Source organism: Macrosteles quadrilineatus, unplaced genomic scaffold, assembly GCF_028750875.1.
Source record: "Macrosteles quadrilineatus isolate MER2022 unplaced genomic scaffold, UCM_ALF_1.0 Scaffold_3__2_contigs__length_128488019, whole genome shotgun sequence".
Taxonomy (NCBI): domain Eukaryota; kingdom Metazoa; phylum Arthropoda; class Insecta; order Hemiptera; family Cicadellidae; genus Macrosteles; species Macrosteles quadrilineatus.
In genome coordinates, this window is record NW_026542596.1 from 41934553 (window position 1) to 41961612 (window position 27060).

The 27060-nt window shown below is 36.6% G+C and overlaps 2 protein-coding genes across 2 annotated transcripts; one reads left to right on the top strand and one right to left on the bottom strand.

Annotated features, from left to right (window-relative positions):
- Window positions 1–2639: 2639 nt before the first annotated feature.
- On the top strand, window positions 2640–7739 carry LOC128991050 (uncharacterized). Its single transcript, XM_054413769.1, has 6 exons — window positions 2640–2816; window positions 3946–4162; window positions 5008–5150; window positions 5854–5962; window positions 6447–6561; window positions 7425–7739. Exons 1-6 carry the CDS (start codon window positions 2753–2755, stop codon window positions 7587–7589), a joined length of 813 nt encoding a protein of 270 aa, XP_054269744.1. The 5' UTR covers window positions 2640–2752; the 3' UTR covers window positions 7590–7739.
- Window positions 7740–8977: 1238 nt separating this feature from the next.
- LOC128990376 (trans-Golgi network integral membrane protein 2-like) lies at window positions 8978–25799 on the bottom strand. The gene is made up of 5 exons (XM_054412722.1): window positions 24861–25799; window positions 16055–16669; window positions 14869–15006; window positions 14101–14252; window positions 8978–10408 (listed from the first exon to the last, which is right to left on the bottom strand). The coding sequence occupies exons 1-5, from the start codon at window positions 25477–25479 to the stop codon at window positions 10265–10267; spliced, it is 1668 nt and encodes a 555-aa protein (XP_054268697.1). The 5' UTR covers window positions 25480–25799; the 3' UTR covers window positions 8978–10264.
- Window positions 25800–27060: the final 1261 nt, after the last annotated feature.

Sequence of the window (27060 nt, forward strand, 5' to 3'; positions counted from 1 at the left end):
TCCTAAATACACAATCTTAGCTTTAAATAAATTACATTTCTTACTATTGACTCGCAAGTTATTATTGGATAACCTTCTGAAAACTTCTTTTAGCCGATCTTTGTGCTCCTCTAACGTTTTACTCACTACTCTAATGTCATCGTAAAACACCGTAACACCTGGAATGTTGTCTAGAGCTTGAGATATGAATCTTTGCCACTCAGCTGGAGCATTTTTGATTCCGAACATGAGTCTATTGACAGCATATACACCCTTATATGTGCTAATGGCCTGTACTCTGGCACTCTCGTTGTCCATGGGAATGTTTAAATACGCTTGAGAAATATCAATAGTCGAAAAATACTTACAGCCACTCATGCTCGCAAATATGTCATCCAATGTTGGAATTGGATAATGATCAGGTTCCAAGGTCTTATTAACTGATACTTTGTAATCAGCACAAAGCCGAATATCCCCGTTTGGTTTAACTATCGGTACTATAGGTGTACCCCATTGACTGTAGGTCAACTTTGAGAGAATTCCCTCCTTTTCTAACCTGTCAATTTCATCATTGACTTTATCCCTTAAAGCAAAAGGAACAGGGCGGGGTGGCAGGTAAACCGGCTTAGAGTTTGGTTTCAAACTCAAATGAGCTTCATAGTTCGGTACTTTACCCACTCCTGGTAAGAAAACATTAGGAAATTCGCTCTTAAGATTCTCTATAAACTGGTCTTTTTTATGATCTGTTTGATCTTCTGATACCTGGTTTAATGAAGGAAGCTCAATTTTGAACAACTTTAACCACTCCCTTCCAAAAATACTGTCTACGTTCCCCCGAATAACATACAGGTTGCCCACAGATATTTGATTTTCATAGCAAATTTCGACAGTCGCAAACCCTACCGGGCGAATTATTTCTCCTGTATAGGTTCTTAACGGCATTCTTGTTCTATTTAGAATCTTACCTGGAAATAATTTCTTAAGCAGATGCAGCGGTATAGTACTGACCGCAGCACCAGTATCTAACTCAAAAAAGTTACGCTTATCGTCAATGGTGCAGTCTAACATAATCTTTCCCGGCCTGTTTACCATTTCGGGTTGATATGCATCATCCGAGAGCTTAGACAATTTAGTACATTTCTTCTTTCTATCCACAACGGATAAAATTGACATAAAAGGTGGATTTTGACACTCACCTTCCTCTTCATACTCATTTCCTGTCGAAGCGTCATCAGCTTGTCGCATGTTTTGTTTCTTTCTCCGACAAACTTTGCTGAGATGTCCTTTCCTCTCACAATTCCAACATTTAATGTCTGCTGGAATTTCGCACGCACTTATGTGATGGTGTCCCCCACACCTGAAACATGATATTTTACTACCCTTTCCTTGCAAATATCCAGCGCTTTTCTTCCCTCGAATCTGAAATTGTTCTCCAACTTTTGATTGCAAATTTGATTCTTGGATTTTCGTTGTTTCACTTTTGATTTGCTCAAAGTTACTTGCTATTTCAAGACATTGGTTAAACGTTTTATCTTCGTGAATTTCAATTAATCTAGACAGCAATTTTCCATCATGAATGCCCGAAATAAACTGTTGCCGCAGATGAACGTCAGATGTTGATGCATTACATTTTGGACATTTAAAATCACATTTACTGGCTAAGGTTTTCAGATCTTTGGCGAAGCTGCCTACAGATTCACTCGGATTCTGGATTCGTTTAGTGAACTTATGTTGTTCTGCAATAATACTTCCCTTAGGTTCCAGTAATAATTGTAAAGCTTCACATATTTCGTCATAATTTTTATCCTCAATGTCACATGGGCTTAGATTAATTCTCAGGTCGTGAAATACTGTAGGTGTCAATAAATTGATCAAATATTGCTTTTTCTTTAATTCTGACGTAATTCCGTTTAGGTCAAAAAAGTTGTCTAGCCTTACCATGTATGAACTCCATGTCTCATTGTCTTCATCAAATTTATCAAAATTAGAACAGAAAATAGGTTGACTGGGTGTTAATATACCTTCTTCTACTAGCTCCTGGTGTCTCTCATCCTTCCTCCTCCTCATCCTCGTCGCCATTGAACAGTTTTAAATATAAAATGAAACTAACATTATGTTACATAGATTTTACTTCCATTTCAAAATCATGAACAACACAAAAACAAAAACAAACAAACAATTAAGTCAGCTGAAAACTATTTAAATTAATATATCTGTTTTAAGACAGTACAATATATAATACTGAACTCATAAGTAAACAATTGAAACAATTCAAAGGTTTTTAAATTATAAGTAAAACGTACTGTCACTTCTCTTGATGCAATATAGAGTACCTATAAGGGTAGAATCAAAAGGTTAACTCAAGGACAAGTAAACAAACACTCTAAAACAAAAACAAATGTAACAGCTGATGTATCTTCAATATTTTGAATGTGATTAATACAGCCCTTTGCTTAAGGTTCCTGCCCTTAGGGGAGGGTTTTTTGAAAAAACTGATATTGTTCAGGGAACTTTCACATCAAGACCTTTCATTCAAGCATGCGGTTGATAGGTGTGCAGCTTATGGTTTTCTCAAAAGTTCATCCTTGTTGGCATGATACTATCACCTGGGGAGATAAATAAGCAAAAAGTAATAAATGTAGTTCCTAGGTTATGTAACTGTAAACAAACTTTGAATCAAAATTTATCTTTCTTCATTTTAACAAATTTAAGGCTTATTAGGGTATTTATCCAAAACTAACTCGTAACTTGCTGTATAAAAGAGCGCCAAAATATGAAACTATTGTGTAATGTATGTTGTTTTCTGTTGAATATCTTATGGTTTTCTTTGTCTCAAGGTAAGCATATTATTTGATATACTCTAATGAGCAAAATGTGATATCCTACTTCATCATATTATCAAACGCAAAAGTATCAATTCAGACAATAACCAAACTTAGCTAATTTTCCCAACCCAACTTCTGTGTCGATTGTAACATTCAATAATTTACCACATGGATTAAGGTATTTAGGTTTTGCCTTGTAATGTTATAAATAACCTAAAAAAGTTAATCTATAGAAAATTATTTTCTTTGTAATTTTCTTATTTAAAAAATATAAATTTAGTTAGAATTTTGTATGTGTTAAAATTTAACCATTTAAAATATGTTTACCTTGCAAAGTAAATGTTAACACATCGAACTGAATAAAAACATTGAATATACAACACTATTATATTCAAAGATATTAATCAATTCTGTGTAACTGAGCTTTCACTGAATGCCACAAAAACAACCTAAAGAATTAATACAACCTAAAAGTTAAAAAATAACTTATATCAAAGATAACCATGACATTGAGCCATTGAACACTCCAACAATTCCGAGACTGTAAGCTAAAAGCTGGACAAAGCTGTTAACACTTACTTTAACAGTGGAGTAGAAATGTTTTTTAAATTCCATGAACCATCAATACTCTGATGATATCCTGTATTTCGGACGGGATTCTTCATGGTCATATGTCAGCGAGTTACGATCTGGAATCTGGAAAGCAACCACAATCAACATTCTCAAACTCACATTTTGAGAGACACACGTCTGCAGTTTTGTCTCGGCAGATAGTGCAGGACACAGTTGCAGTTTTGGCGGAACAATTGGCGGTACATATTCATTCTCACAGTTGGTCTCACTCTACAGTTTAAACATTGATAACATTGATAAGCAATAGAAAAAAGTCATTTTTAAGGGAACAGTAATCAAAAATATTTTTAAAATAGCATTGAAGGTTAGTAGTACGGTACCAATGTACAATATAAAAAATGTTTTCAAAACACTTTTAAAAATGTAGATAATGTAAAGTGGTTCTCTTTGGCTAGCTGGCATCATTACTGAAGGAAAACAGCTGTTGTCAAGCTTGGTAGAAAGGTGTCAGTTTGATTATACCGTTAATTTGATTATAATATACCAAAGTATTCATCAAATATTTCAGCACAAGAGTTAGATGAAGGTGAAGATGGGAACTTTATGTTTTTCTCAGACAACAATGAAATGGGTGAGAACGCCTATTTATTTGGGAGGGATAAAGTGGTCTCAAGACAGGACTGTGAAGATTCTGTCCTTTCTTCCCACTTGACGTCAATTCAAGTGATCAACCCAGAAAGCGTGATAGCTCTTTCAACCAAAAACAAGTTGGAAAACAAATGCCAGTGAGTGAAAAACGTTAATTTTTTCTTTCATTTTGATGGTAGTATTTATGAAGTGAAATATAAAGGCGTGTACCATAGTAAGACGTGTTGGTCACCAAAGAGATTATTAGGTAAATATGTTGATTACTACTTTTGAGTTCTGAATCCACAGCAGATTTAATTTATGTGTATTTTTAAGTAAGAATACATAGGCTGAAGGTTGAGTAATTTATAATAAATTGAGTTTTATTTTTATTTTAACTAGATACCTATATAAAAACTATGAACTGAATTGACTAACATCCCCTTCCCCTAATGGATGCTGGAAAAGAAGTGTAAACATTAATTTTGTCATAAAAACATAACAGATATTTCCTGACACAGTTTTAGACATTATAAATGGCTTTAGTAACTCACCAAACTGCTTTATTGCGTGAGGACCTCCTTCCTTTTTTGGAGGGAATGACACATTGGAACCTCCCCCTTGACACGCCACTGATCCTGCATATTGAATCTTAACAGTGTTTTGTTTGTTCACTGCAATAAACAAATAAAACCTACTAAGAAGTTCTTGATTGCAGTATGTCTGCAAACATTGTTGACAAAGTTGTTGAATGTAGGATTAAAAAACAAAATAAAAAATAGGTAATTATTTTAGAAAATCTCAAATTCTTTAAACAACTAATTTGGAGACCAAATGTGTCTAGATTTAAAGAATGGTTCTGTTGTATATACTGTAATACAAATTCAATTAAATGAATTTTATTTCAAACCATGGAATATATGGATCCCAAACTCTTAGGCTTGAGTGTCGTTTAGTTAGCACAATATACAACGTATGGGTGATTGCTTGATTTTGGTTCCAGCAACATTTCCAAAACCATTAGTCACATGGATTCTTATATGAAGTCATGTAATTTAGTACCAGGACAAGACGAATATGTTCACTTATTTGATGCAGTGAAAGCACTTCACAAGAAGCTCTGCACCAGAGACACTTATCACAAATGTAAGTTCATGCAGACGGACAATTCTTGTCTGACTGTAGCCTACGTTGCATCTAACCAGAGGCCAGAAGGCTCCTGCCCTTGTCCTTTCCTGCCTAGTGTATCCCAGGGGAAAGGACATCTACACTCATCTCCATTCATACTTGGCTTAAAATACCTACTTTGTATGGTCCCCATTTCATTGAAAAGTATTAAAGTATGACAATCCCTTGGCGAAACAAAACTCCAAGACAATAGACAATGATACTGTAAAAGGAAAACATCAAAAGCAAAAGGAAGAGAGGGTGAGCTTTAGTTGTACAGTTGTCGCAGCTAGTCTGAGCGCGCGGCCGTGCTGGGGCGGGTGGTGTAGAGGGGAGTGTTTATTGCACATTTCCAAAAACATCTGGCCCACACGGCTCTCTGGGGTTGTTTAGTGCCTCAGCGCTGTCTTCATGGCTTTGGCGTGCGGGACGGTTAGTACACAAGGGTCCGCGCGCCCAGACTAACTGAGACTACTGTAGGTGGAAGAGGTGTCAGCTAATGGGGAGACTAGAGCTGCAAAATCGATAATGATGATCACACATTTAACTTTGAAGGTGACTTACACTATTGAAAAAAAAAATGCTTTTGTCAATGACAGTGGAATATAAATCTCACTCTCCAACACAGGCAGTATATTAAATATTAGCAAGTATATGTTTATAACCATGTTCATGTAATTAGCTTTCATGGAACATAAGAAATGCTATGGCAAACTCCAAACAGAAGTAGGCGACTCATGCAATGGACCTACGGACTGGAGTGAGAGCTCAAATAGTCAGCGAGTTTGCAGGTAGTTACTCCTTTGAAAATATTAATATCCATCTAAATCTGTTTGATATTTTACTACCAATATATAGAAACAGTAATTAATGGGTTTAAAATGTGTGCAAGTCCTAAATAAGCAGTGGTTTATATAATTTATAACATAATTTTAGTTTTCTATATAAACATTTATAAATTATCTGTTATATTTAAATTTTAAAATGATTTCCAAAGAAAGAACTCTATAAACAGCCAGTTTAAATTTTAAAGAATTTAAAATAAATGGTATCAGCAAGAAGACACATACTTTTTCCTATTTAGCTTATCGACAACCTTAATGAATGAACAGTGGGAGTAGCTATGATATTATATTTTATAATGTACCCTATAGGGGGAGATAGTAAAAAGCAGTGTTTTTAAATTAGGAATTTTAATTAAATGAGGTGCAAGGAATAGACTCTGGTGAAAAGTAAAGTGTCAAAATGTACCTACAAATTGTTTTCCTGCCTTAGAGCCTATCAAGAAATAAGGGATTGTTACTACCTAAAGACATCAGTCATGTGTGGTGAAAAAGCTGCTGAGATTTTCAATGAACTTGTCCAATGTATTATAGAGAGTGTAATAACTGTAAGTATATCTTCAACTTTTACTATTAAGATTTACTCCTTTATCGACCAGTGTGTTCACAACATAATCAATTTGACATTTCACACCTACAAGGAAGGGGCTTCTTCAGAATGAAGTAGTAGGAAGAAGTATTCTACTAGCCTACTAACTTCTGCAGAAACTAGTTGTGGGCGTTATATAACATAATAGAATAAATAACAATTTTACTGAAGATTCACGGAAAGTAAATAAAAGAAACGTCTTATAACACTTAAAACATATATTTACGCTTATATTGTTACTCACAAGACGGTAAATACACATAAAATTTGGTAAGTGGTGATCGATTTCGATTGGACACTCCAATAATCATCAGACCCAATAGGCGAATCTTTGATTATTTTTGTAACGTCTTCTGAACCGTTAGAACAAGTTAGTGAAATAACGCTGACCATGTCATCCTATTAATTAACAGTAAACGCTTAGCAATAATTACTGAGAATCATATCATTTTTGTAACGTCGTAGTACCCGAACAAGTGAAATAACGCCGGAAGGGGAAATATAAGGTGACAAAAATAATATTGTTATTTCATCTATTACTAAAATACTAAAGAAAGTTCCTGACTATACCTGAAAAGTAAAGGTATTTCCCATCTCTAGCAGAAACCCCCTTGTAGGGATGAAATATTCGAATATATTTTAATAAGTACTTTTACAACTAACTATAGAAACTGTCTTGGATTCTTTTCTTGCCTAAGTTACTTATGTATCTAATCTAGTATCTACTCCTTACTCTTTCCACCACTTTCTTTTCTTTTTTTTGTCAAATTCTCTAACTAATACATTTTACATAATATTTCTAAATCCCTGTTCTTTTCTCAGGTGAACTGTACAGTTGGTGTCTCGGAAGAGTCATCGCTGGGGATGAGTAAGGTTCAAGCACAGATGTTACAATCCCAACTTCCTTCATCTAGTCAAATTCATCATGTATCAAAGCTATCGTTGGTGATGTTGACAGCAAGTTTTCTGGTAAAATTCACAACTTAACAAAATCATGAAAAAATCACAAACGAGTCAGTACAGTGTCATGAACCAAAGGAACTACTTAAGTGTACTTCCAGTTAAGTCTAAGTTCCAATGCATTTATACCTTTCAAGGCACTTTGTAAGTGTTTGAAATCAAATAAATGGATCGTTATCAAATATAAACTCTTTTTGAGATCATCCTTATTATTATTCTGCAGCACCTACCTAAACCTTTATGCAGTCTGGTCATGGGCAACCACACTTTATGAGCCCGGTGAGACATTATAATTACTGCTTTATTATGACATTGATCGGAGAAAAACAGGTTGTAGCTGAATTGTTGACTGAAGGCTGTTGGAACTTAAACAATAATTTATTAAAAAATGTCAACCAATCTGAAAGTTTCCGTAGCGAGGCACGGGTATTCCGCTAGTATATATGTCCCATTAGCAAGATAACGCAAGCAAAAATTATACGATTTTGATAACATTTTGCATAAACCTGTAAACCTACATTTATTCTAACAAGCTTGCGGACCAGCATGATCAGACTATGGGAACTGGGGTTTATGGGTAGTTTTATGTGGTTTAAATACCGGTATGTTTTTTTTTTCATTTTCGACCTGAAAAACAAAAAATTTTGCAAGTTTATGTAAAACAATCTGGTAGAGATTCTAAAAAAATTAGTAGATTGGTCTTGATGCAATTAATGGTTAAAGATAAAATAAAATAAAAAAACTGTAAATTAAAAATTCCCACGTTATTTATTCTTATGGAGAATACTGTTAGATACTGTTCAATGAAATGGCGACCATACATAGTAGGTATTTTAAGCCAAGTATGAATGTATAGGATGAGTGGCGCGATCTTGTAGTCTTGTTAGTGACTAAGGCCGACATTCCTTAGGCACAGCTGTTAATTAATAGCCCATGCAGCTAATGGCAACTAGCGGACCTACAGTTTATAGTGGAATCCGAGCCACATGTTTCCTTGGTATATACGAATTGGTCTAATTATCAGGATAGTACTGCGGATAGTCGTAGTACTCACTCGTGCGGACGTTAATCCACACCAGGGAGTATCACATCCACAGTGCATGCCTATAAATATCCACAATAAGTAAACTGTTTTAGTAAGCTTGTTTATAAACATATTTTGATAGCATTTGGAAAATTTATTTATTTAACAATAAAAAAACTCTATTACCTTCCCTGTAGCAGGAAACTTAAGTACTCACTGAACTTATGTTATTTAAATAGGGAATCAATTAATAAATATATAAAAATTTTCAAGGATTTTAGTGAAAATCCTATTAGGCAAATGGAAGTTTACAAAATTTATAGGTTTATTATTGTGAAACAATTTTTGTTAGCAGAAGTAGTAAAAGGTTCACAAAGTATACAAACAGGACTCCTAAATAATACTTTATTGATAGCAAACACTCAAATAAAGTGTTCGACCGATAGAAACGTTTGATTGATATTTGGACATTTCCAAGTTCAAAGACCGACATCATAAATACAACATCTCAACATAATATACACATACTAAGCTATCAGCGGCTTAGCCACATACCACTATAAACACACCCACTGTCAAGTCCGCGCCCACTATAAACCGCAAACTGTAAACAAGTCATTAGAATTACAATAAAAAATTCTTTGCCACAAAATATATGTGGTAGATACAAATAAATAAACATCACAATCTAAATAAATATAAATACAAAAATATGTAATAACATTATCAATTTATGACACAAACCAATGCCCTTGGTTAAACAGGAACTAAAGACTAGCTAAGCAAAGTAAACAAAAAAAATTAAAATAAATTATCCAGACGTAGTTTATTTCATCCATAAAATACCAACAATCGAACAAAGTTTTATTGCATATTTTATTGTATTAGAGAGAAAGGAATTATAAGCATATAAAAATATGGGTCTTGAAATGGAAACTACCTGTAGATGGGACGGACATGGTTACAAAGTTTTGAGGGTAAAGAAGATTCAGACACCCGGCATTTTTACAATAGATATAAAAGCGTGAGTCTTACAATAATGTCATGAAACTGTCTGTAACTCCAGTAGCTACAAAAATCAATAATTTATGCTTGAAATAGAGTTTGAGACTACTAAACTACCATGAAGCATACGAGTTTTTACCAATTTCAGGAAACTCGTCCAAACAAAATCCCTAATAATTTCCCCTAGAGATTCATAAGTCACAGGCTAAAAAAGTAAAGTTTTATTGTTCAAAATAAACAAGCATTGTGTTTAGAGATGATTGTGAAAAAATGTTATTGTAGACATTTACTGTTTTTTTAATTCTTCAACATTTAACACAGAGTCAACTTTTATCTGGCCATTTTCATAGCCTAAAGTGCTTTTGGTTTAAATTAAAGCCAATGTGAAATTATATCTCTGCGCAACAATTAGAGTTGATTAGTTAAAACATGCGTCTTTTCACATAGAATTCATAACGAAGAAAACCAGATAGTCAACAATTCCTTAAGTTCTACATAACCCTGATAATCGTAAAACGAAATTCACTTAGTGAATTCCTCATAAAAATCACACAAAGAGTCAGAGACGATTTCTCTTCTAGACAATTAAACAGAGTTCAACTACTTTGTAGAAAACTGATTTAACTACCAAGTTTCATGCAGTAGCGATGTCTAATCTACATTAGTTTGGTCCTCAATACAGGACGTGTGTAACGGAGGCTGTGGTGTTGCTGACCAACGCCTCCTCAAGGTTGCAGTCCAGCTTGCTGTAGTGAGAGCTGTTTGGTCTTCGTCGTCCGCCTTTGGTCCTTCGACCTTCAACTGCCAGTGCTATCAGCTGAAACATCAAATAACACCACATTTGTTTTAGTAATCCAAGCCATCTGTAGATAGCGATGATCTATATTAGGCTTGTTAAATAATCCATCCCGTTTTCCTAAACCAAATACTGACTTCAGACTCTTGGAACATTCCATATGCAGACCTTACATGGTCGTAATTTATTGTCAATATTTTATGTCCAGGACTTGCTCAGAACCAAAATAGACTCCAATAAGAAAGTGTTTCTTGTTTCTTGCCATCATTTTACATTAAGCTTTAAAAATAATAGAAAAATAAAAGAAGTGGGTAAAGGAGTGGTTGCTAAAATGTGAAGAATATACGCATATACGAATATACGAACGCATATACGAATATATTCTTAAGGTTGTTGAAAGAAATTTTGTTGAGTGACCCTGGAGACTACAACTATTACCTAAGAATGAATGAAGATAAGTTCCAGTTGTTACTCCCAACGGTAGAGCCATATTTTGCAAAAAAAAGTACAAACATGCAAGCATTTATTACTGTTGAGGAAAAACTTGTTTTGACTCTTTGATACCTAGCTACTGGAAGAAGATTTAAAGATCTGAAGTTTTCAGCAGTTATGTCACCTGCAATGATCAGTAAAGCTATCTTGGAGACATGTGTTTTAGTGGTATAACAATAATATTGATGCACAAGCATGTAATTCAATATTATTGTCAATATCCTAAGCGAACCGGAAGTATTGATGGCTGGATTAGGATTTCAAGACTTGCGTCAATATCGGTTGTCAAACCATCAATGTCGAGGTGGTACTCTCAATATTATTCTCAATATTGTAGAATATTACCTGTTAAGCATGACAGAACCAATGAAAAGGCAAAATATATCACTTACAGAGACTTTTCAAATTTTAATATAGAGAATATGATTGAGTGTGCTTCCCAGGTTAAATGGAACACAGTCCAAAACATGAGTGATGTAAACAATATATTGAACTTCATAACCACTGCCATTTTAGAAATGTTTAATCGAAATGCCCCATTAGTAACAAAAAGAGTTACTAGAAAGAAAGCACCGTGGAGAAACCAAAATATTATAGATCTCACAAAGCAAAAGAACTTTTGGAAGAAAAAGCTAATGATTTCTAGAAATGACATGGACAAAGATCAATACTGTAAAGCTAGAAATGCTCTAAACAGTGCTATTAGAAGAGCCAAACAAAACTATTTCCAGAGAGAATTAGCAGAATGCTCAAATTCAAAGGATTTTTGGAAAAAAATTCAGATGAGTTAAGGCAAAAAATGCTGAACTCCCATCATTTCTTAGAAATCCAGAAGAAATTAATAAACATTTTTCAATGATGGGGACAGGCTCTCAATTTCACTTTGAAACTCTTAATTATTACTTAAATAATATTTCTCAGAATGTAGAAAACACATTTTCTTTTAGAGCAGTAACAGCAAGAGAAGTAAAAGATGCCATAAACAAGATCACCTCTATGGCTGTTGGCATTGATGAGATATCGATCAGCATGATAAAGATGGTAAGTCCGTACTGTATTGAGGCTGTCACGCACCCGTTGAATGTTTCGTTGGCTACGGGGGTGTTTCCGGATGACTGGAAGGAAGCCATTGTCATTCCTCTGGCCAAAGTTGGTGCTTCCTCTTCTTTGGCTGATCTTCGCCCCATCTCTGTGTTACCCGCCCTCTCCAAGGTCTTGGAGACTATTGTTGTCTCTCAGTTGGTTGAGTTCCTGGAGTTGGAGTCAATAATTCCAGCAACACAGTCTGGCTTTCGTAGGGGGTACAGTACTTTGACTGCTCTGTTACTGCTTTGTGATGATGTCATAAAAGCTAGAGCTGAGAAGAGGTGTACTTCTCTTGCAATGCTGGATTTTTCGCAAGCCTTCGACTCTATTGATCATGATCTACTGTTGGCCATGATGTATCACTACAGATTTGACCAGCAGTTAGTGTCGTGGTTTCACTCCTACTTGAACAGAAGATGCCAAAAGACCAAAGTTGGATCTGAGATCTCCACCCCCTTGGAAATGTCCAAAGGAGTCCCACAGGGCAGCTGTCTTGGACCTGTCATGTTTACTTTGTTTGCCGCATCTATCGGAAGACATTTGCGTTATTGTCGGTTGTATTCATACGCTGATGATGCTCAGCTGGCTTTTCAGCATGACCCTGACCCAGCAAATCAGGCAGTCTCTGATTTCAATTCTGATTTGGATTCTGTCTTTGCATGGTCTATGTCCCATGGCATCAAACTGAACAGAGACAAATGTTCATTGGTGACTTTTTCTGTCAGCAGGGTTGTTCGGTCCGAGCCCCTGTCTGGTGTATGCCTTGGTGGAATTCCGCTCAAAAAGTGTAAAGCTCCCAAGCTTCTCGGACTTCATTTCGATCCTGAGCTCTCCTTTTCTGATCATGTGAGTTACGCATGCCAGAGAGCAATAGGTCGTCTGAGAATGCTGTACAGGCATCGTGACTTGTTCCCCAAACCCACCAAATTTCGGCTTGTGCAGGCACTTGTACTGTCTGTGTTTGATTACTGTCTTCCGGTGTATGGCAATGTTACATCACTGGGAGACATGAGTCGGATGCAGAGGGTGCAAAACATGTTTGTCAGGTACGTCTGCAATCTGCGAAAATTTGATCGAATTTCATCAGACCTCGCATCTCTTGGCTTATTGCCTATGGCTGACCTGTGCCTTTTACGCACTTCCTGCATCATCCGGAAGGTACTGTCAGAGGAGAGACCTCAGTACCTGAAGGTAAGACTGAGAGCTCGCTCTGAGATGCGATCCCAATGCACACGGCAGGATGACTTGCTGGAGATGCCCCGTGTGCGCTGTGAGTCCGACCGTTGTGGGTTTTCTTATTTTGCCCCTAAAATCTGGAATATATTGTCATCCAGGACTGAGCCAGGGGTGTTGGACAGTGAAAAGACGTTTAAAAAATATATAACAAATGGCTTGAAGAATGGTAAAATGAAAAGGAATAGAGAAAATATTTTATTTTTTAATTAGCCTAATTTAAGATTTGAAAGTTGCCATTGTTTTATGTTATTTATGTTGACGTAAGTTGTTTTGAAAAACATATGTTGTAATATGAAAAACGCTCAAGAATAAAGACGACGATTTTTTTAATTTAATTTCATTTTCATTTTATTTCATTTCAAATCCCGCTGATAATGGAATAGTCAAAGCTCGGCTTGAGCTCCATCACTCCAGGCTTTAAGCTAGACTCGGCTCGGCTGAAAAATCACGTTTAATCTAGACGTAGATGTATCTCCAAGTCGCCTTTGCCTCCAGTCTCGGTTAGCTCACACTCTTTAGGAGCTTCCTGCATCATTACTTGTCATATATCCTATATATCGAAGTCCTGCCACAGTCGCCTATTGGTCATTGTCTAAGTTACGCAATCCACAGAACCAGTGAGATCACAGATGATTGTAAAGTACCAAATAGGTGATTGACGAAATAAAAAAATGTATTTCAACACAATATAAATTTTTCTTTTTAAAAGTAAAACTGAATTTCATTTTTTAAACAACTAAAACACATGACTCAATTTTAATTTTCATATTTAAATTTAAATATGTACAGAAAACAAAACAGTTTTTTTTACAAGTGTTTACAAAATAGTTGTTGAGATTTTCAACTGATTGATTAGGCATAGTTCAAAAACATTTGTCAACCTAACTCGTTGTAATTACCTTTTTCTTGTTGTGGAAAGCCAGATAAGCCATGATGGTCAGCACAGCCATACACAGAAAGTAGGTGAAAAAGTGAGAGTCTTCAGCCTCAATGAAATGGTCTTCAATGAGTATTTCTCCTTCTCCGTAAACTTTGTCTCCTTCCAGAGGTCCTGAACAAACAGCCAAGCAAAAGTATGAATAATCTACATATTTTGATGAAACTGGATATTATTTGTTATTATATTGTTTGTATTATTTGTTGTAACTAAGATATCCTGAAAGAGGTATTAAGTGTGGTACCAATAGTTCAAAGCTATGTGATAATGCAGGGACATGGTGTATTAGAGCCTGCCATAAGCTGTAGAATCACTAACCTAGAACAACAAAAAAAGAATATGCTTCTAGGGAGAACATTCTTCATTATTGGAGATCTTCAAAAACTAAAACAATATGATGCTCATTTTGTTATGCATTTCCATTATGATTGTAAGATCAGGACTTGTAATTAAATATCGCATATCTTCCCATTAACAATTATTGATAATTGTCCACAAACATAAATTATACATTCATTGAAATCTATTTTGCTATCAATGTCAATGTTGGCTTATCAAAACAGAAGAAAGTATGTATGAAGTATGTACATTGTTGAAAATTACTTGCAATATTACAGTCATAGGAATTTAGGTACTAAGTAGGACTATACGTTAATCACTCGTACAAACAGGAAACAGACAACCTATTTTACCTCCGAATGGGGAAACCAATTTAGGCTACTTGTCTTACCGTGCTGAATGCTAGTTGCAATGCCGCTGTTGGTCAGCTTGCTTCCCGCAGGGCTGCTGCTATTGTTGTTGGTTGTCGCTTGTGCGTTGGCCTCGACAATGTCCACATCATCTCCATCACCATCTTCTCCCTCCTCGTCTACAGCGAGAAAATCATTTTATACAAAATAAGTCATTTGATAACAACAGGTTAATCTAATATTTTATGAACTCCTTAATTGTATTTAAAAGACGGGAAATAGACCTGATACTGGACTAAGTTCTTGAGTTTGGTTTATTCTCGATTTGACCAACCTGTATTCATTAAACTTTTTAAACATTAGTGGCTTAAAACTGGGAACTTTTAAAAAACAGTTTAAAAAAAGGTTTTTAACTTTTAAGGGTAGCCTCCCAGTAATTATTTTGCTTAAATTCATTGAGCTTAGCTTAGATAAATGCCTGCCAGATATTCCCTTAGAGTTAGTAGGCCTAAATAGCTTCAATAAACATTTATCTCTTAGACTAAGTTGTCCTTAAACAAAACAAAAAAATATTTAAACAATCAGAATAGTTTGACAAGTTTTGCAAACCTGGACGATCCATGCTGCTTTTCTACTATGAATAAATCAATTTTTGAGACAGGATTGTAATTATGGTTTGGGACATGTCAGAATTTATCTCCCTCTTGATATTTAAGATGGGAACGCAATGGGATTTTACTTCCCCTGTGTTTGAGAGTTAAATTTTAAAATCTTGAGTCAAAGTCCTAACAAATGGAAAAAATGACAAACAAAACCAATTAGAAGACCTAATTGCACAGTTTTATTAAAGCCAACATGCAGCAAAATCACGAAATCCTCCTGAAACTGCAGTGACATCAACCGGAAAATCCCTGACTGTCCAAACAAATCCAGTCCCAAGAAAATCCAAAATATAGGCATATTTTCCCCAAATTTTGCAATCCGCCTGTCTTCAATAAATGAGTTACAATTTTAAATAGCTTCAAAGTTAAAAAATTAACCTTTAGGTACTTAATTTGTTTTTTAGGCCCAGGGATTAGCACCTAAGACTTAAGTGCCAGAGGATTTAATGGTTAGGCTATTAGGTCAATGAAGAACAGTTTGAACTGATTTCTTTTCAAAGTGTTCTTAATTCCTTCAATACAAATGCCCCTAGCAACAAAAAACTTAAAAATATGGTGTACCCACCTGAATATGGAGGCTGGAAGTCTTTGTCAGCTGCTATTGGTTGATCAAGTCCAACTCCCTCCGGTGTTACTTCAAGGCTGAAATCTCCCTCAACCATCCCTTCTGCCTTGCCAGGAGGAACAACTTCTTGAGGGCCAGAAACACTAGGTGGCATGGCATCGGCACCAGCATCTACTTTGGGAACATCTTTAGCTTGACCAGCTGATGAAACTGTCTTCACTTTAATGCTGGAACCTTCAGTAGCATTCAACCCTACTACAGGGTTAGAATTTGTTGCAGTATCCTTGGTAGGTTCAATTTTTAGTTTGTCTTTATTCTCTTTGTCCATAATTCCTGAACCGTTTGCTTCGTTTTCCGCCGTTTTGGTAGGTGCTTCGTCTCCTTTATTCACCAACTGTTCTACAGTTCCTACTCCAACATTGTTATTGTCTGTGCCCACTACTGACTCCTTGATCTGGGCTTTTTCATCAGTTGAAAGAGCCACGTCAGAGCCGACAACTGGTTCTGAAGGTTTTGTTGACAGATCGCTTTTGACGCTAATGGCTTGGTCAGGTTTTACTTTGTGGTTTATTGGCTCTTCGACTTTTTCAATGGTGGTGGATTTTTTTACATCTCCTAAAATAAAGAAATTGGCTAGATACATATAGGCTATCTCTCTTTCAGCATATACCAGCTGGCTAAGTAAATTACAAATTAATAATTTATGGAAGCCTAGAACTTTATTGTAATCCCATCAGCAGTAAGTTGACTGTAAGCATAATGGTGTCACTTCACTAGGCCTACTGGTACTTTAAATTAAACGTAATCATTTACATAAAAAAATTATGGTGGGTATTTTTTTATTAAAATTGTAAAAAAACTAGTAGGCCTATAAGCTAGGTACGGTAGTATGAAATACAATACCACATCAAAATAAAAATCACATGTGGACGACTCTGTATCAAACAGTTTCCATATCTTTTAGAGACACATTAAAAAGCTAGAAGCCAGCTTTCATCTTTTGACGTCAATTCTTACCTTAATGGGTACCTAACGCAAAAGATAAAGGAACATCAGACAAAGGCTATAATAAGTTAAGGCCTTTTGTTATAGGTTACATAGCTGCCACTTTAAGTTTATTACATACAGTTTGTAAACTAACACAATGTAATCGCCTCACTACCACAATAGCTGCTTTTAAAATAGTTTCATCTCGGCTACATGTCAAGTGCACTCACAGTTGTTGCTTGTTAACGAGTGACGAGAAGGATTAGGTAGCCCAGTCTTTTATGATTTATTATTTAAGCTGCCGAATTTATTGGTTTTTTTTTTTGCAGCGGAAAAAGCCAATAGGCCTACCTACAGTTTCTTACAAGATATGTAATAGGCTAAGTTACATGTGATGCATACTGTATTAGCAATAAATAATTGTCAACAATCATCATATACTAGTCAGGGTGTATACTATTTTATTAGAGTGAAATTCCAGGTTTTTTCCAGGTTTTTTCCTGGTTTTTCGAAGTTTTTCCAGGCTCCCACGTATTTTTTTGGTTCCACTTAAACTAAAGGGTGTCCCAGTAAGAACGCCGGATTTCAAGAGCGTCTTATCCTTATATGTATTTCGATAGGAATTCCCAAATTATCAGCTATGTTATCAGTATTAGGTCCCATTTTTTGTCATGAATCGCTACACGACGGATCAACGCTTGATCATAGTTAAAGTGCACTACAAATACGGGAAACGGTTTGCTGAAACGGTGCGGAAGATGCGCGTTATTTTCGGCCGGGACAATGCACCAAATGAGTCATCTGTCCGAAGATTAACTTCTAAGTTCGAAAAAATTTGCTCAGTTTTTGGACATTAAAAGACCATTGCGCAGTCGGGCAGTTCGCTCCCTTGAAAATATTGAGGTTGTACATGATAGTGTAGAAGACAACGCAAGAACATCGATTCGTCGGCGTAGTCAGCAGTTAGGCCTAACTCGGAGCACAGTACAAAGAATTTTGGTAAAAGACCTTCACATGTTCCCTTACAAAATTCAACTCGCACAAGAGATCAAGCCAAGAGATCCCGTAAAACGGCTTGATTTTGTAAACTGGGTGGTTGGCAATCAATAAGAAACTTTGCTGTTCAGCGATGAAGCACACATCGCTGCATAGCCATCTAAGCAAGATCGCGCGATTTAACACCGTGTGACTACTTTCTTTGGGGATATTTAAAGTCACTTGTTTTCGCCAATAATCATCAAACAATCCAAGACCTGAAGGAGGAAATTGATCTTGTCATTCAACAGGAAGTGTGTGAAAAAGTGATGGAAAACTTTGTCAAGAGATGTCGGGCTTGTCAGCAGGCAGCAGGTGGACACTTACGAGACATAATATTCTACTAATCGGAGATACTATGCTTTAAGATTCATGTTTCATATTGTAAATTTAGCGTGAAAATATATGGTTCATTAACATTTCATATCCGGCGTTCTTATTGGGACACCCTTTATAATCAATTTAAGACTTGCAGCCTAAGTATACAATATAAACTTGCATTAAATTTGTTTCAAAGTCCAGTGAGCTAGTGTTGAAAAAGTAATAATCCTTATTATAATAATAATTTTCATTATCATCATTACTTAAGTCCACGGAAACATCGTCTCTCTCGATCATGAAAAATCATGCAGCAAAATCATGAATATTATCTTCACTTTTTATGAACACATTATCAACGGCGGCTAAATCCTGAATATTTCCTTCGGTCGTGTGGTCGCTTCCCACGGTGACGTAAACATTATCACAGTCTTACGTTACCATAGAAAAATCCTGGACATCTTCCGCGGTATGTATACATGATCGCTGTCTCTCGCGATCACGGAAACGTAATCATCGTCATCCACGATCGCGGCAAAATCACGAAAATCTTCCGCGGCCGTGTGGACATCATCATTGACTCCCACGGTCACGTAAACGTCATCGTCATCGACCGCGATCACGGCAAAATAACGAAAATGTTCCGAGGCCGTGTAGACACCATCATTGACTCCCGCGGTCACGAGAACGTCATCGTTGTCGTGCGCGATCTCGGCAAAATCATGAATGTTTCCCGCGGCAGTGTAAACATCATCGTTGATCCTGCGGTCACGTAAACGTCATCGTCGTTGTCCGCGATCGTGGCTAAATCATGAACATCTGCAGCCGTGTAGACAAAATCATCGTCGTCTTTCGCGGTCACGGCAAATCACGAATATCTTCCGCGGCCGTGTGGACATCATCATAGCCTCCCGCAGTCACGGAAACGTCATCGTCCGCGATCTCGGTAAAATCATGAATATTTCCCGCGGCCGTGTCTACATCATCGTCGTCTCCCGCGGTCACGGAAACGTCATCGTCGTCGTCCGCGGTCACGGAAACGTCGTCGTCGTCGTCCGCGGTCACGGAAACGTCATCGTCGTCTCCCGCGGTCACGGAAACGTCATCGTCGTCGTCCGCGGTCACGGAAACGTCATCGTCGTCGTCCGCGATCTCGGCAAAATCATGAATATTTCCCGCGGCCGTGTAGACATCATCATTGCCTCTCGCAGATATGAAAACGTCATCGCCGTCGTCCACGATCTCGGCAAAATCATAAACATCTGCGGCCGCGTAGACATAATCATCGTCGTCTCCCGCGGTCACGGAAACGTCATCGTCGTCGTCCGCGGTCACGGAAACGTCGTCGTCGTCGTCCGCGGTCACGGAAACGTCGTCGTCGTCGTCCGCGGTCACGGAAACGTCATCGTCGTCTCCCGCGGTCACGGAAACGTCATCGTCGTCTCCCGCGGTCACGGAAACGTCATCGTCGTCTCCCGCGGTCACGGAAACGTCATCGTCGTCTCCCGCGGTCACGGAAACGTCATCGTCGTCTCCCGCGGACACGAAAACGTCATCGTCGTCGCCCGCAATCGCGGCAAGACGCATTTTACGACTACAATCTTCTACCGGGGCTAAAATAAAAATCCCGGTTTCGGTCCAAAAATCCCGGCTTTTTCCCGGTTTTTTCCAGGTCCCTTCAAATTCAAGGTTATTTCCCGGTTCTCCCGGTTTTCCCGGTTGGTATACACCCTGACTAGTGTACCTGTTGCTCGAATTCGAGCAATTGCGAAGCATTACAGGCGACTCACGAAGATTATGGAAATACTCATGATCTACGCAACAGTTAGATATAATCAAAATCTTTTGTAAATATCTTATCTTTTCTCAAAAAGCTGATCTTGTTTTTTAGTGTTTCTTCAAATTTTTCCCTCTCATAGCCGCATTATTAGGTTGTCTATAATAACGAATATAAATGAAAAAAAAAATATTTCTTTTCTTCTACTTGGTTGTGTTCTATGACTTTTTCTATGTTTCCATTGTTTGCAAATCGGTTGTTTCAATGATTGCTCAAGAAATGTAGCATATTGTTAATTCAGTTTTATTTTTAGCCTATATCAAATTGTGCAGGATTTCTCGCTTTTTTCCATTGTAATAATTTCACCAACCCAAGTTTCGTCTACAGATGCAATACGCCAAAGAATATCACCTACGTACAATCTCCAAGAAGTGGTAAAAAAAAGGCAGAAAGCAAGCCATACAATAGATATAAGTTAACTCCATAAGAAATAGTTTTAAGAGTTACTGTGATATTTGGATTTTCAACTGATTTAGTAATAGAACATTATATTGCAAAACATGACACGATGCAGAATAAAATCGATTTTAAAATCGGGGGTACTTCATTTTGAAAAATTCAATACATCACAATTTAAATATTAACAGCTGTTTCATTAAAAAGTAGTGTAGAATCATGCATATGGTAAACAAACTTGAAGAGGCAACTTTAAAGGCTTCTGGGGCAGAGCCCCAAGGGAATTTACCTCGTTCCTCTTTTGATGGCTCATCTATAGACCAAGACCTTTCTTTAGAGACCCCTACCAAGTTTCTACACCCAGCTGTTCTCTCAAATTAGCTGGGACAAAACCCAGTTTTTCCTCCATAAGAATAACATGGGGTGGGAATTCAAAAGCCACTGGGGCAGAGCCCCAAAGGAATTTACCACGTTTCTCTTTTGATGGCTCATCTACAGACCAAGACCTTTCTTTAGACACCTCTACCGAGTTTCTACGCCCAGCCGTTCTCTCAATTTAGCTATGACAAAGAAAAACAGTTTCAAATTAATATATAGATACTAGCTGACCCGGCGAACTTCGTATCGCCTAAGTTATAGGTTTCCCCTAAGACAGACCGATGGAAAGAAAGTACCGTTACGTTTAATTTTCAAGATGATCTCGTTCGCATCGCTCAATCACGTCCTGGTTGAATTTCGTTCGCTACGCTCACTCACCTTTGGGTTGGAGCTCGTTCGCTACGCTCACTCACCTTTAGGTTGGAGCTCGTTCGCTACGCTCACTCACCTTTGGGTTGGAGCTCGTTCGCTACGCTCACTCACCTTTAGGTTGGAGCTCGTTCGCTGCGCTCACTTGCCTTCAGGTTAGCTCGTTCGCTACGCTCACTCGCCTCCAGGTTGAAGTTCGTTCGCTACGCTCACTCACCTTTCGGTTGCAAATTAGCTGTTGTCATAAATGTAAAAGAAATAATAGTGCTGCACCCTGTTGGTAATCCTTGTAACTTATGCTATTGAACATCATAGAACAGAACCAACTTGTTTAATTGAAACAGCTGTTAAGATTCATTAATTCCATTTCTCATAAGGTTAACATGGGAAACTCCAGAGCCACTGGGGCGGAGCCCTTTTAAGAATTTTGAAACGGGAAATAGTTTACGTCCGATTCGCATACCTACAGAATTTACACACCAAATTTCATTACGATCGGTGAAGTCGTTCCGGAGGAGTTTGCAGACAAACACTGTGACACGAGAATTTTATATATTAGATTTTAAAACATGACAGGGTTTTTTTATTTCACGATTCTGAATCAACCACTTGGATTTTCATGATTTTTGTGTTGAAAGAAAGATAATTTTGAGAACTAGGGAATGTCGAGGCTATAATTTTAGTTTAGGGTTTCAGTTTTTTACAATTTAGGTTATAATTTTTTTTAAGTCTAGCAGCCGACGCTAACATTCTAGCATAAAATGCATGGTGTAAAACCATTTGCTTAACGTAACAGCTGTACAAACATTCAGAGTTTGTGACACAAATTCAGCATTTGAAAATTGGATAGAAATGAAATGACATACACATAGGGTTGACTTATACGTATACCGTAATGTTTTAATAATTGATAGGATTAATTTATTTGGTAAGGGAACAACAGATTATTTAAAATATTCATTGTAAATTACTTGATAATCTAATTTATTTTTCAGAACAGTCTTTAAAATCTTGGGTTTGTTTTAGAGCAATATAATTTGATTGAACTAACAGCTGGATGTCCGGATATAAAAATATCTACCGGTATAGAACTATGAGGTTATTTTATTTAGTCATTGATTACAGGAAATAAGTAAGATTAGTAGAGATAAGTAGACAATAGAGATAAGTAAGACCATTGCCGTATACAAATCGAGGCTCTGCCCACGAGTCTTCAAAGAAAAGCCTATACAAATTATTTTACGGGCTTTATTCAGATATAAAAAGATAGGACATAGATTAGGCCTAAACATAATTTTTTATCATTAACCTAGGTTACTGCAAGTAGACTTACTCTTACTACCCTTTTGTTAAATCTAAATAAACATTGTTTTTCGTGTGTTCGTGTGTGGTTACAGTTGGGTGCGCTGATGTAGGCAAAATATCACTTTTATTTTTCAACTAAATATCTTAGTTTGAATAAATGAATATGGGAAATTAGGATGTACATATAGATTCAATGAGAGTGGGTATTATCACAGATATTAGAACGGATAGTATTATAGATAATAAACATAGAAAAATTACGTCACTAGCTTACTAACTTAGCGTGTTTACTTTTTCAAATTCCTTCCACAGATGACAAGTTCTTTTTTTTCAAATTAAATGTTATTTTAACTATGTAAATATGTTTCAAAACAAACTAGGCCTATCTGTTCTTTTTTAACTTTTATTTGTTTACTAATTTATTTTGCAATTAATTAATGTAGATTGAAATTAGTGCAAAGGATAGGTATTAGCAATTTATTTAATACCAAATTTTTTGTTGGTTATTCAAATAATGTCATCTGGTGTAGTAAGTCTCTAGAAAACTGTCCAATAAGCTGCAGGGTGTCAGTAGATACCAAATTGGATTCATATCATGCCATATTATCCCAGTAGTGTATGGTTCAGAAACTTTGGCAGTGACCAAAGAACCGAAAAACCTTATTGCTGGGTTTGAGTAATAGAGTGCAGAGAAAATATACGGGCCATTTATGAAAACGGAGGTTGAGATAGGAAAGAACAGAGAGCTAAGAGGAATAGCCTATATAGGAAAAACCTATATATATGCGTGGAGGAGAGAAGATACCTCGTTTAGCCAAATAAAACGATCTATTCATAAACAATAACTCGTCCCCTAGTTACCGGTAGGTATAACTAAACAGTAAAGCACAAATCATGAAATTAACTCTAAAATAATATAAATTACGGTAAACCAAATTTTGTCGACACTAGCGATCAGTGTCACCTGACATGAACTAGACATGAAAAACGAGCTTCAATGGTTAGTCTATGATACAGAGCATCAATTACGCAAGGCCTAAGCTACTGGAAGATCCAAGAGTGGTAGCAGTACCTAGATAGATGCTTGGCTACCGAGCGAGTTGTATAAGTTTCGCATGTAGAGGACAAACGCACTCTTCGATTCATCAAATTCTAGCTTGATTTTTTTTACCCTTGACGTTCTTCTCATACAATTAAATTTTTGAATTACGAGGTCTTCAATGTCTGCTGCCAAAATGTTTTCTTACAGCCTATGAATTTGGTCGACCTAAGTCTAAAAGTCTGAACTTGAGGGAGGCTAGGTACTGTGGTTTATTTGGTAGTCATAAAAACAGTGAGTTATAACTTAAGCCGTGTTTATAGGCCAGTCGGATTTAGGAACACGTGTTTACAACAAATGTTCTTTGGACACGTATACACACTTTGAACACTACTTTTTAAAAGGAAACATTTTGATGAAACAGCTTTTTAGTGCTTACAACAGAAATATGTTTCCACAAGAAGTCTTTAAAATCAAGGTGTTCCAAACATGACGAAAGATTTATTGGAACACAATGTTTCTCTACACTTCTATGCTGTTTAAACAACACTTCCCCATTAACCCCCCCCCCCCCCTCCAGAGGCCTACCAACCACCACGTGACTACATGCGGTGTCCTCAGCGTCAGTCCTTCCGCTCCCATGCTGTCATTAGCTTTGACCACGATTACTAGAAAAATACCGGTATGGATCATAAACATTTAAACAAAATTACATTGTTGGCCCGAATCCTATAGGCTCTACTAATAGCATTGAACATATGATTTGGCAGTTCCAACTAAAAGCAATGTTAAATTATGTTTATTTTCGGGCCAAAAATGTCATTTGTTTATGTTTATGATCCATACCGGTATTTTTCTAGTAATCGTGGAGGGCTTTGACTCAGTGCACTGGGCCTGACCTAAGTTTACTAAGTTACTGTATTTCAAAATCAGCACTAAACTTAAGACATTCTCATAAAGTTTTTGAAACTCTTTTTAAACTAGGAGGTCGATAAGTTATCATCCCTTTTAAAAAATCTACTTAACAGGTCATTTGGTGGTACAAATTTTTAGAAGCAAGCGTTACCAACAACATTTTGTTCCTAACTCCATTGTAAACGTGTTTTAGGCCCAAGTCAATAAATGAAAACAAAATTACTTACCCACAGTTGTAAGCTCTTGATTTTTCATATAATTTACATAGACTCCATTAGACCACAAGATGTATGAACAAAGTGGATGGACTTTATTTTTTTCATTTGAGTGACAAATATTAGAACATGTTGTTGGATCACCGAATCGCCTATTGAGCACTTGCCACCAAAGTTCAGTTTCATTACTCACAGCTTCTTGGATTGCAAACTTTTTCACCGTGGTGGAGCAAAATTCGTCCAAGGATGAAAAGTCATTTGATTTGCTTAGCCCATCAAATATTTTCCTAAATTTCATGGGAGTGGGTGGGAAAATATCTTCAAAAGGAGAAACGTCATTCTTTGCTGATTTACACAACCTTAAAGACACATCCATTAGTCCCATGCACAAAATCGGAACAACATTGTTTTCTATTAAGAATTCTGATTGTTCTATGTCTGGTACAGGTATATTACATAGGGCATTAAACTGTGGAACACTTTTAAGGTCAAAACCCCCTAATAGCTCACTTTTATTGCAATCGTTGATGCCAGCGGAGATTTGAGTTAATATAGGCTGAAAATCCGTAGCCCTGGATGTGGCTAAGTGTACTATGGTTGCAACAACGAATATGCAAACAAAATTATGCATTGCAACGGGTTTAGTTACCTCGGAGATATGCTAAATTGGTAATAAACGCGCACTGCTTATTATAAAAACACTCAACAATGTGTAGGCATTGGCCAAAGTAAATTGAAGGTAACCTAACACAAACCTAACCCTTAAGTTTACGTCATTTTCAATAATAGAACCAGTACAAAACAATCAATTAATAAATGCCCGGTTTCCAAAAGACACTAAACTGGCACAAGTAGTCACAGAAATTTAATTCTGCATGCACATCACAATAAATTGTAATTAATTTTCAATTTTTTCTAGTTTGTTGACATAAAGATTAAGCTAAGCTAAGCAAAAATGCAGATTAAGCAGAACCGAACGCTGCGTTCAGCGTTTTTCTTTTCTCTAGTCACTTCACTTTGTCACTCAGTCAGTCTCAGTCTCAGTCTCAGTAGTCACGATCGGTCAGTACTCGCTCAGTAGTCATAAGCATAGATAAAACCATAGATAAAACATACTTAAAACATACTCGAGTATGTTTAGTATGTTTTATCTATGTTATAAGTTTTTTATTCCAGAATTACAAAATTACAAAAATTGTACTTTTTCCTTCCACCATGCATTATTGGTATAGTTAAGTTTACAATGAAATGTACAAAAGATCAAATATAAATAATATACCCCCGCTGCAACAAACCTGCCGACTAAGCGAATTTATATTTGACTGGATTGATTTTCAATTAATATCTATCAAATTGACATTTATGTTTAACTAGTACCTAGGTTAGCTGCTACAGGGAAACTATAATAAAGTGTGTTTTTATTAAAATATCAATAGCATAGTATGAAATAAATAAATCTGCCAAGTTTCGTCAAAATATATCCATAAACAAGCCAACTACATCATTTTTTACAATATTAACTCCATATAAGAATAACATGGGAATTTTAAATTTACAATTTTTTTAAATTTTCTCCGTAACCAATCGCTGTCCTAAGACACTTTGGTATACTAAATTATTTGTTTTTTTTAAGCTCTTTAAAAAGGTCTGGAGAAAAATTGATAAATTTTATGTTTTAAGGGTCAAAAAAGAAAAAAACTATTTTCCCCCCTTAAAACCCCCCGTAAAACCACGTTCCCATTCCGATCATGCAGGTTCGCGAATTCATTTAAGTTTATCCCGCTTTACCCCTTAATACCAAATTTCATCAAAATCAGACAAAAATTACTCAAGTTATCATGTTTACAGATTTTAAAAATTTTAACGAATGGTGTTTTGGCCTCTGGGGACATCAAAATGAAAAAGTAAATCGGTCCCGGGCCTAGGTCTTACCATGAGACCTACGGTAATAGCATGGATAAAACATACTCCTCAAGGAGTTAGGATACATGCTCCTTGAGGAGTATGTTTTATCTATGGTAATAGCTACTTCCCTATAGGGAAATTCGCTAAAAAAACTCTACTAACTAAAACAATTTGATTGACCTTCTAGCCTTCTAGTAGTTAGTCGTTAGTCAGTCGCCGACGTGGTGGCGCCTTGACAGCGACCCAGTCTCAGTCTAGAGGGAGACCCTGGTTCAGCGTGGTTCAAGTGATTACTTGATACCAATAC